Below are 11,472 nucleotides of genomic sequence, written 5' to 3' on the forward strand. Positions count from 1 at the left end.
ACTAGAAAAGCTATCTGGATCTGTAGGGCTACATAGTTGTTTACTTGCTTGCTTTGTTGTGTTATTTATCTATTTATTTATTTAGGCAGGGTCTCTCTGGCTGTCTTGGAGCTCTATATGTAAACTAGGCTGTCCCCTTGAACTCAGAGATCTGCTGGGATTAAAGGTGTGCATTAGCACACCTGGGTTTTAAATTTTTTTTTTTATTGATCAAGATTTTCATAGCTAGGCAGTAGTGGCCCATACCTTTTAACATGGGAGGCAGGTTGATTTCTGTGAATGAGGCAAGCCTGGTCTACATAGTGAGCTCCAGGAAGCCAAACCTACATAGTACAACTGTCTTGGAAAGATAAATCTTTTCATATATGACTAACTTAAGGCCACCCTCTACTTCTCCTATTCCCATCACCAGAAAGAAAATTAACCAAATTCAACTTCAAAATTGGATTGCAAGGGCTAGGGAGGTGACTCAGTGGTTAGATCTCTTGCCACAGAAATATGAAAACTGGAGTTTAGATTCCCAGCATCTATTTAAAAAGCAAGGGATGGGGGCATAGTAGCCTGCCTGTAAGTCCAGCACCTGGGAGGCAGAAACAGGATACCCATGCCTTCACAAGGTCCATCCCCCACTTGTGCAAACCTGCATATACACATACTAAACACACAAAAACTTGGTGTAGGAGGTTCTTCTCTTCATGTGTTGCTTTCATTGGTTAATGAGTAAAGAAACTGCTTTGGGCCTGATAGGACAGAACTTAGGTAGGCGGGGTAGACAGAACTGAATGCTGGGAAGGAGGGCAGAGTGAGAGACGCCATGATCTTCTGCCTGAGATGGATACTGGTTAGAATCATGCTGGTAAGCCACAGTCAGGTGGCGATACACAGATGAATAGAAATGGGTTAAATTAAGACGTAAGAATTAGCAAATAAGAAACTAGAGCTAATGGCCAAGCAGTGTTTTAATGAATACAGTTTCTGTGTGGTTATTTCAGGTGTAAGCTAGCTGGGTGGCAGGGACAAACAAAGGGGCCCTCTCTCCTTACAACAAAAATTGATTTCAGGTTGTTCAGGTTATTATATGCATCTTCTTCAGTAAACTTCTGCAGTTTGTATGTTTCAGAGAAATTGTTTATTTCAGTCAAACTCTCAAAGTAGGCATTTAGCACATTCCTTTTTAATCTGCATTATAGTATATAAAATATACAGTGATATAATTTATGAAATTTCTATTAATTACATTTTGTTTTCTACCTTTTATTGATCAGGAAATCCAGAGGCCTATGAAAGAACCAACTCTTCCTTTCTTCCTCAACCAACTCCTTCTTACAGATGGCTAACTTGGAAAAAATTGATGCTTATATATATTTTACCATAAACATATTTTTTGTTTAACGTAACACTTTTTGAAATAGGGTGCTATTATGCAGCCTAGGCTTACTTTTATTTTGTGATCCTCCTGCCTTGATCCCCAAAATTCTAGGACCATAGGTATGAACTATCAAAATTAGTAATAATTTTTACAAAGCTCATTAATTAATTTTTACTCTGGTCTTTATTACTTCCTTATTTCTGCTTAGTTTGTATTTAATTTTACTTTCTTAGTTTCTTCAAGGAAGAAGTTGATATCAATGACTTACATTCATTTTTTTCTAACATAGGTACATAGGGCTAGAAAAGTTTTCCTTTAAAAGCAATGTATTTTCATTCAATTCAAGATAAATTCTAAAAGTTTGGGTTAATTTTCTCTTTGATGGTGGGTTATTTAGAAGCATATCACTTAGTTTCTAAGTACCTGGGGAGTTTTTCAAATATAGTACATGTAACTCAGGCTGGCTTCAAACTGTAGTGAGGCTGGTCTTGAACTTCTGATCCTCCTGCCTCTACCCATGGGATATTGAGATGACAAGCATGTACCACCATGCTGTTTTAAGTATCTTTTTGATATCCATTTCTAGTTTAATTCCATCATGGTAAAAAAAAACATACTGCACAAGACTTAAACCATCTTAAGTCATTCAGAGCACACTAAAATTTATTTTATGGCTAGTAAAATCTTAGTAGGTTTTCTCTATGAAATTATGATGTATCCCATTTCTTAGGTGTGCCAAAGTGAAAGGTAATGCTTATGCAGAAATTTGCATGTGAACTTTCTAGTAGTAGTTTAATTCATGTAATGGCTTATTTTAGGTTCTGATTTGATTAGATTAAGAGAAACCTAAAGAACAAGTAAAGTCATTTCTCTGAGTATATCTGTCAGGGTGTTTTCAGGGGAGAATAGCAATTGAAAAGGTGGACTGATTCGAGAAAATTCATCATCAATGTGGGTGGCTACCATGCACAACAGGCCGGAGTAGCAGATAGAAGAAAACTGACAGGCAGGGAGGGCAAATCCACTAACTTCCTTGGAGTTGGGGCATGAGAGCTCCAAGTACTTTGATCTTTGGACTCCAGGACTTAATTCAACACCCCCAGATTCTCAAGCCTTTGCCCTGTGACTTACAGTTATACAACTAGTCTCCTATCATAGACTCAAGTGTGGTATAATATCCTGGATCTCCAGCATGCAGATGAACTACTATGGGACATTTAGTCCTCTCTAACTATGAGAGCCATTTCTCCTCATAAATCTCTAGTGTCTATTGGTTCTGTTGCTCTGAAAAACCCAATATAATCCAAAATTGTTATTTAGGTGTAGCAGTTCATAGCTATACTTCCAGCACTCTAGAAGCTGAAGCAAGGGGAGTGCTACAAGTTAGACTAGCCACCCTGGGCTACACGAGCAATCCAGGCCAGCCTTTGCCTAAAAAAAGTTTAAAAGCACTTAACAATTGATTGGATAAACAAACCATAGTAAATCCATACACTGGAATAGGACTTATACACAAAAATTGAGATGACTCAATCTTAAATACATCACATTAAAATAAGCCATATTTGGGCTGGAGAGATGGTTCAGCAGAAAAGAGCACTGGCTATTCTTTCAGAGGACCCAGGTTCAATTCCCAGCACCCACATGACAGCTCACAACTGTACAATTCCAGCTCCAGGGGAGCTGATACATTCACACCAATGCACATAAAATGAAGTTAAGTAAAAAAAGTAACTTAAAAAAAGAACCCATATTTTATGTTTGTAATTATAAGACCAACACAAAGGAGAGCTAACCATGATCGAGATCAGTGTATGGGAGGTGCTCATCAGTAGAGTACCTGCCCAGCATGCACAAGGCCTTGGCTTTAATACTTAGCACTTACTAAATTACCCAATAAAACACGCGTATGTGCACACGCGCGCGCACACACACACACACACAACTTTATGTCAATTATGCTTTAATAAAATAAACTCGGTAAGAAAAGTAATGTCATTTTATATCCTAATAGCTAAAACAATCAAGCCATGAGATTATTTTGATAATAAAGGGAAAACTGAAAAAAAATGAAATCAATTTTTGATAAAAAAATTATTTAGTTTTAGGTATATGGGTATTTTGCCTGAATGTATGTATGTGTACCACATGTGTTCCTGGTACTGGATGGGTAAGAAGAGGATGTCTGATCCTTTGGGACTGGACTTACAGATGGTTTTAAGCTTCTATGTGGGTTCTGGGAACTGATCCTGGGTCCTCTAGAAGAGCCAGTGCTTGCAACCAGAGTCACCTCTCCAGCCCCCTCATTTTGTAAAACCCTTAGTATTCTTACATATTAGCTATAAATTTTATGCAATCCTAATCAAACTCATAGCAGACTTGACAGAAACTTAAAAACCAATTCTAAAATTCAGATAGAAATGCGGAGGACCTAGTTTTCTCAAACAAAAAAAGAAAAAGAAAGAAAGAAAAGAAAAAATAATAATGAAATTATGAGGACTTATACTATCTGATGTTTTGGAAATTCAGGAATAGCATTTAAGACATTTTGGTAGTAGCATAAATATGTAGATCAATGTAATTGAATCTACAAATAGATATACAGATATATAATTCTGACAGAAGTATCATGCCAAAATGAACCATATGCCTACATGTAATGATTAAAATTACACATTTCAAAAAGAATATTTAGGAGAAAATCTTCGCAAACATGAGTTTATTAATGATGTCAAGTAAAACATGGAAACTATGAATCATAAAGAATCAATAAATTGGATAACATCAATTAAAAGCCTATGTTGGGCATGGTGGTGCATGCCTGTAATTCCAGAAATTAGTGGTGAAAGATTACACGATCTGAAGAGAAACCAAGAGCATAATCCTAGCACCCAGGAGGTGGAAGCAGGAGGATCAGGAGCTCAAGTTCATCCTCAGCTACACAGTGAGTTTGAGGCCAGCCAGGAACACACATGGTCCTGTCTCAACAAAGATAAGTTTTGGTATTCCAACAATTCTATTTAAAAATGAAAAAAGCAAGTGAGAGCCTAAGAGAAAATAATATAAAACAGAGGTCATCTATTGGATATATCCAAGTTACAGAAAGAATTCAAAGTTTATAATAAGAAAAACAAAATCCAATCAAACAGTGGGGAAAATATTTGAATACTTCACAGAATAAACATATTCAAAAAAGTAGGCTGGGTGTGGTGGTTCACACCTTTAATCTCAGCTCTCAGGAGGCAAAGGCAGGTAGATCTCTATGAATTTGAGGACAGTCTGATCTACACAATGAGTTCTGGGACAGCCAGGGCTATGCAGAGACCTTGTCTCAAAAAAAAAAACAACAACAACAACAATCAAACAAAAAACAAAAACAAAAAGCAAGTAGACACATAAAAAGATGCTCGGCATCCTTAGTTATTAGGAAAATGAAAACAAGGTATATTATTTACTTAGTAGAATAAATAAAATTTAAAAGACTGAAATACCATAAGTATTGTTGAAAACATGCAGCAACAAGGACCTTTTCATTCACTGCTAGTAGTACAACCACTTTGAAAACAGTTAAGTAATTGTTTAATAGGTAAAACATATACTAAGCAGATGAGAAAGCCATTCAAGACTGGGATGTCTACCCAAAAGAAATAAGACACATAGTTCCCACAAAAACTTAGTCCATGAGTATTCAATGTAGTATCTGTAATAGTCCAAACTGGAAATAGCTCAAATGAGCAACAATGGGTGACCAGAGAAGTTAAGATATATTAATACAATTAATGAGATACCACTCAGCAATAAAAGTAACTGTTATAATAATATGAATGAATGTGAAAATAATTATGCTGATTAAGAGGTCAAAAAGTCAGATCTCTCCCTCTCCCTCTCTCTCTCCCTCTCTCTGGTTTGTCAAGACAGGGTTTCTCTGTGTAACAGCTCTGGCTGTCCTGAAACTCACTCTGTTAGACCAGGCTGGCCTCATACTCAGAGACCCACCTGCCTCTGTGTCCCAAGTGCTGGGATTAAAGGTGTGTGGAACCACTGCCTGGTTATATTTGGGTCTTTAATTTAAAAAATTTTAAAACTTTAGATTTACTTAATGTAAATGAATGTTTTGCCTGAATGTATGTATATGAACCAGTGGATTCAAACATTCCATGGTGCAAAGACTTGCCTTCAACTCATGATTTTTCTTGCCTTAGCTTCATAAATGCTACTAGGTCACCAGTATACCACCATACCTTGCCAAAAAATGTATTTGGGGATTCTGTGTATATTGGTTATTTTTCTCAGTACTTTGCTCAAACACGTGACAAAAGCAACTTACGGAACAATTGATTGGTTTTCACAGTTTAGTGACATACAGCTCCCCATAACAGGGAAGGCATGGGGGGAGGAGTGTGAGGTGGATGGTCATACTATGTTGAATGTCAGAAAGCAGAATGACAGGAATACTCAAACTCTGTCCTTTTTTTCAGTCTACACCCCTGGTTCATGGTATGATGCAACCTAGCATTTCATCAATCTATACTTTAAATAAGTACCAGTCACCATATGTCTGTTATACCAGAATAAAATGGAAACTGAGCTATGACAGGCAGCGATAGAAAGAATTCTCTACTCTTGTTCTTTGACAACAGTTTACAGATATAAATATTTTGAAATATAAGGATTTCAGGCAGAACTTCAAATTCCATATTTACTTTTAAATCAAAAGAAAGTTATTTCCTATTTTTCCTATCTCAAGTGCATGTAAGGAAAATGGCAGTTCAGGCTGTTCATACCTTCATTTGAGCTGCAGTGCCTTCCATCCCACGGCTTTGAGTCTCTTTCCGTTTATCTGCAACCTCCTTTTGCTTTTGGAGAGCATCCTTAAGACGTTTGTTGGCAGCTGCTACCTAAATACAACGGGAAACGGTGATGTTGAAGAACATTCTAATTTGTAGCATCTCAGTAAATAAACTCTCGGTTTGAATTCCTATAGGACCCAGGTTTTAAAATATCCATGGGCATAACTGATGAATAACTATTGCTTCAACTTGCAAGACGGGTAGATTTAAAGGAACTCCTGCAGGCTGAAAATGTCTGGGAATGTCATGTATTGCTAGCAGTCTGTTTTATTTTTTTAAGAAAATAAAAATCCAAATTAGAATTTAAAAAAAATCACATTTAAATGGTAGTTTTCAACACATTTATTTATTCACAGGTCATACTAGATGAAAAGAGATGAAGACTTAGGACTTATACAGCTTGGAAGGTAGTACATGTTCATAATCCCAACACTTAGGTGGTAGTGTCAGGAAGATTAGGAGTTCAAGGTGGGCCTTGGCTGTATAGTGACTTCAATGACAGCCTGGACTACAGAAAAACAAAAACAAAAAACAAATCCCCAAATAAAACAAAACAAAGAAAAAGACTTAAGAATTGTTGGCCAATATTGACACCTCCTATTCCCTAAGACACATGTTTTAGTTTGAAAAGGACAGCCAGGCGGTGGTGGCGCACGCCTTTAATCCCAGCACTCGGGAGGCAGAGGCAGGCGGACCTCTGTGAGTTAGAGGCCAGCCTGGTCTACAAGAGCTAGTGCCAGGACAGGCTCCAAAGCTACAGAGAAGCCCTGTCTCGAAAAACTAAAAAGAAAGAAAGAAGAAAGAAAGAAAGGAAGGAAGGAAGGAAGGAAGGAAGGAAGGAAGGAAGGAAGGAAGGAAGGAAGGAAGGGACAACGCATTTAGTACAGCGGATAGGCTTTTCTTACCTACCTCCTCAGTTTTACGTCTGAGCACTGTAGACTGTTTTTGGAAGTTCCTCTCAAGTTTGAGCAGCTCATACTGCCTCTTACGATCCTGATAACAAAAGAGTCAGATCTTAATTCAAGTTCAGCTAACTAAAATGAAAACTTAAACTGAGAAACCTTCTCAGACGTCCTTCATATTTAAGTCTCAGTACAGCAATACTGTGAGTTGCCTTATCTTCTCTTATCAGAATTAAGAACTGGAAGTTCTAGAAACTATGTTTGCATACATAATAAAGATCCTTGTCTTCCTCAGCTTATTGCTCTACGTGCAAATTCTCCATTTCTCAGACTTACGTCAATTATAAATATTATCAAAGATCATCCAGTGAAAAGCTTTGTCCACATAGGTGCCTGCTGACAGCTAGAACTCAGTTCTACTGATAAGATCAGTACTCTTTTATCCTCAACTTTAGGAGCTGATTGGTTATAAAACCCAGTGGCCAGAAAAAAGGAGAAAGCTACCACAGAGCTAGACATCTATAAAATTAGGACAACTCCAGCTAATGAAGCTTCTCATTTCTGAACAAATCTAGCTCATCTGAATATATCCTCTTTGCTCAGAGATGAAAAATCAGGATCATGAAACATTATGGGATACTAGCCGCTTCAAACAACCACACACTTAACTGCTTTGATTTCTTGACTCAGTCCTTATCTTTTTAATCCATTAAGTTTTCTGGTTCTACTTGTTGCTTACCCAATCTGGATGGCATTGTCAACCATTTTAGTCATGCCTTTGCCAGCATAAATACAAGAACTATTATGAGATGGCTAACACAAATGAACTCAAGGGTATTTTTGAGGACTTTTTGTTTCATATTAATTTTGTTTTGGTATTATTTTTGTCTTACTGTTGTTTTACTTGTATATTAGTCTTCAATTTTATGTTCTTGGGAGTTTATTGTGTACATTTTTTTGTACTTAAAAATTATTCTGGTTTGTTTTGCCTGTTTGTTTTCGAAACAGAGAAAAGGAAGGCATGAATTTGCGTAGGCAGGGAGGATCTGGGAAGAGTTGGGGGAAGAGAAATGGTGATCAGAATATAAAAAATTTATTGTCAATAAAAAAGTTGAACATACTGATTCTACGAAACAGGCCATGGGAGGCATGAGATAAGGCTTTCAGTTGGCCTTTTGAATTTATCTGACCCTGAAAACTATAACATGTGTGAATTGATTAAAGCTGGAATAAAGTCTTGAAATAATCTTGCATCCACAATAAATTAAAAAATTGAATAAAAAAGAACTATTAGTTTCACCACTGGGGACTGTAGCTTAGTGGTAGAGGGCTTGTCCACTGTACAGAAGTCTTAGGGAAAAGAAGAAGACAGCTATTCATTTTGTATAACTCATAAAATTTATACAGTAGGTACTGCACTAGGTTCTGGGATGTAGACATGAAGATGATCTGGTAAGCATTCTCAAAGACTACAAATGAATATAAATGACACATAATTAAATAGAATACAATATAATTGTAGTTAGGCCTATTTTAATAGGGTGTGTGTTAGTATGAGGTTGACGGAATTAAAGAGCTAGAAGACTGAACTTGTTCAGTGACACAAGAAAACCCAACACTCTCATCACAAAGCTTCTCAAAGAAGTTAGTGCTCTAGGTGTCCTTACACTTCACTTGTAATTAGTTCTGCTGCTGTCCTGAAATCTCTTCCCTGTTTAATTTAGTGTCCTTTTTATAGTCCTGACTTTTGACAACAGACTAAACATCATTAGCACTCTCAAAACCTTATTGCAATATCCTTGTCCATTTTCAGTCTTACAAATTTCATTGTTATTTTATTCTATGTGAAATAAAGAGATTTTATTCTTAGCTTTCTCTTTTTTCTTTCCTTCTACAGGATGCCCTTGAATTAATTATACTTCTTTTTTCTATACAGTCCCCATCTCTATAGTAATATTATTCCTGTGGTTTCAATTTTCACATTTCTGCTAGATAATTCCCTGATTATTAACTCCAGTCCATTCTCTCTTTTCAACTCAGCTAATATTGTCTCTCTGTCTCAGTGATTACACTCCTGAAACCACCATCATCACTGCAAAATAGAATTTGCCTCACTCAAAAGCCTGGAGTAACTGTTGATGCTCTCCTTGACTCTTTTTTGTGGTTGTTTGACAGAGTTTCACTGTATAACAGTCCTGGCTGTCCTGGAACTTGTTTTGTAGACCAGACTGGACTTGAACTCACAGAGATCTGCCTGCATCTGCCTCCCAAGTCCTGTAATTAAAGGCGTGTGCCAGGTGGTGACCTGGCCATTGATTCAGTTTTGAAACGTATATTTACATTTCTTATCACCATGGTAATTCAGTAAACATTAGCTGAGTGCATACTATAATATACAATCACTGTTTTAGTCAATGGAAAAATGAAAGTGAACAAAATGAAGATTCTTGGCAATATAGCATATCCACTGCTGTAAAGTAATGACCTAGGGTTTTATAGATAAGCCTTCTTTTGTTTTTGGTGCTTTTATAGAGATAATGCATAATGCAATTTAATCACCTAATGTATGATTCATGGTTTTTGTCATATTCATAGAACTGATGTAAAACCAACACCACACTCGCCACATTTTCACTACCACAGAAAGAAATCTCAATTCCTTTACCTGCTGTGGGACAATGGTCTTTTATCCTGTCACTTGTATTTTAATAAAATGCTGATTGGCCAGTAGCCAGATAGGAAGTAGAGGTGGGGAAAAGAGAATAGGAGAATTCTGGGAAGAGGGAAGTTTCAGTCTGCAGTCGTCATCCAGACACAGAGGAAGCAAGATGTGACTACCTCACTGAAAAAGGTACCAAGCCACGTAGCTAACACAGATAAGAATTATGGGCTATAGAAATAAGTGTTTCTGTTCATTTTTTAAAATCCCATGCCAAAATCAAGGGGGTGGGAAGAAAAGGGAGGCTGCAGAATGCCAGGTATGAGTGAAGACATAAACAAGGTCTCATCTCAGCCCTGAACCCTTCTGATCCCCTCAGACATCCTCAGGATCTTCAGGTCTGTCAGTGTGGGGAATCCCTTCCACCAAAGGCCCAGGCAGGAGAATGGTGGGAGGCAGGGCTGGGGTAGTTCTCTTCTCTCCTATAAACTTGTAGACTCACAGTGAGGAAAAAAACCCTGCAGTTTTAAATAAAGAGATTTCTTTTTTTCCCTGGGGGGAAAAAGAATTATCGGCTAATATAAGTTATAAGAAGCTTGAACTAATAGGCCAATCAGTTTATAATTAATGTAGACTTTTGTGTATTTCATTGGGACTGAACACCTTAGGGACTAGGCGGAACAGAAATCTCTGTTAACAAATGGTGCCCAACGTGTGGACAACTGCATACACAGAAAACCTGGGAGAGCTTGGGAAGTAATTCTAGACAAAAAATAACAGCATCAAGCATGGCTTCTTGGTAGCAGTAATTTCTTGGGTTTGCTCTCTTTGCTAGAGGCAAGTGCATCTCATTTAAGAGAGGCTTCCTGGCTCAGCTTTAGCTACGAAACTTTGCACTGCCACCAAACACTTAAATGGTGTTCATGAATTGCTGACAGCATGCTTCTTGGTGTCAGGGACCTTGAAACTCCATAAAGTTGTGGCAATAAACATGGCTCCAAAGAGTACCTTGCCATGAAACTAGGCTCTCAGAAAGCTAAGGAATGGGTTGGATCCAGCTGTCAAAGCCACAGGTTTAATCTTAGCCATTATTGTTTAGCAAATTAAAGACTCATGTGGTCTGAAAAAGAGAGATAAACAGTAAAGATAAATTCAGATGAAGAAAACCTCTAAATGGTTTACACTGTGTTTAAAAATATATGTAGGCTTGTGAGAGAAAAGAAAAAGGATAAAGTCCTTAAAATAAAAAGGAAAGAAAGAGACTAGTTGGGTTTGGTGGCAACACACCTTTAATCCCAACACTTGTGAGACAGAGGTAGGCGGATCTGTGAGTTCAAGGACAGCCTGGTCTACAGAGAGAATTCCAGGACAACCAAAGATACACAGAGAAACCCTGTCTCAAAAAGCTAAAAATTAAAAATAAATGACATAGAGTTTAAAATAAAGCCACGTAAAGATGAAAAATACAGAGAGTCTGGATATTGTATGTTATCGTGTTGTCTTTAAATTGTTTGATGGTTGAGGAAGGAGCAAAACTGCTAAAAGATATTTGATTATAAATGCTGCTGGATTAATCAACATACATGGGTTTTTTTTGTTTTTTTCTTTTTGGTTTTTTCGAGACAGGGTTTCTCTGTGGTTTTGGAGCCTGTCCTGGAACTAGCTCTTGTAGACCAGGCTGGTCTCGAACTC

The 11,472-nt window shown here is 37.4% G+C and overlaps 1 protein-coding gene across 1 annotated transcript in view; it reads right to left on the minus strand.

The window, feature by feature from the left end:
* The window catches only part of Kif4a (kinesin family member 4A), a 115,982-nt gene that overhangs the window by 25,412 nt on the left and 79,098 nt on the right, over positions 1-11,472 (minus strand). Inside the window, exons 19-20 of the mRNA XM_005358641.3 lie at positions 7,129-7,212; positions 6,154-6,267 (exon numbers count right to left, since the gene is read on the minus strand). Coding sequence (XP_005358698.1) covers positions 6,154-6,267; positions 7,129-7,212 — 198 coding nt within the window. The remainder of the gene's footprint in view (positions 1-6,153; positions 6,268-7,128; positions 7,213-11,472) is intronic.

The sequence above is a fragment of the Microtus ochrogaster genome, chromosome X (assembly GCF_000317375.1).
Source record: "Microtus ochrogaster isolate Prairie Vole_2 chromosome X, MicOch1.0, whole genome shotgun sequence".
Classification (NCBI taxonomy): Eukaryota; Metazoa; Chordata; class Mammalia; order Rodentia; family Cricetidae; genus Microtus; species Microtus ochrogaster.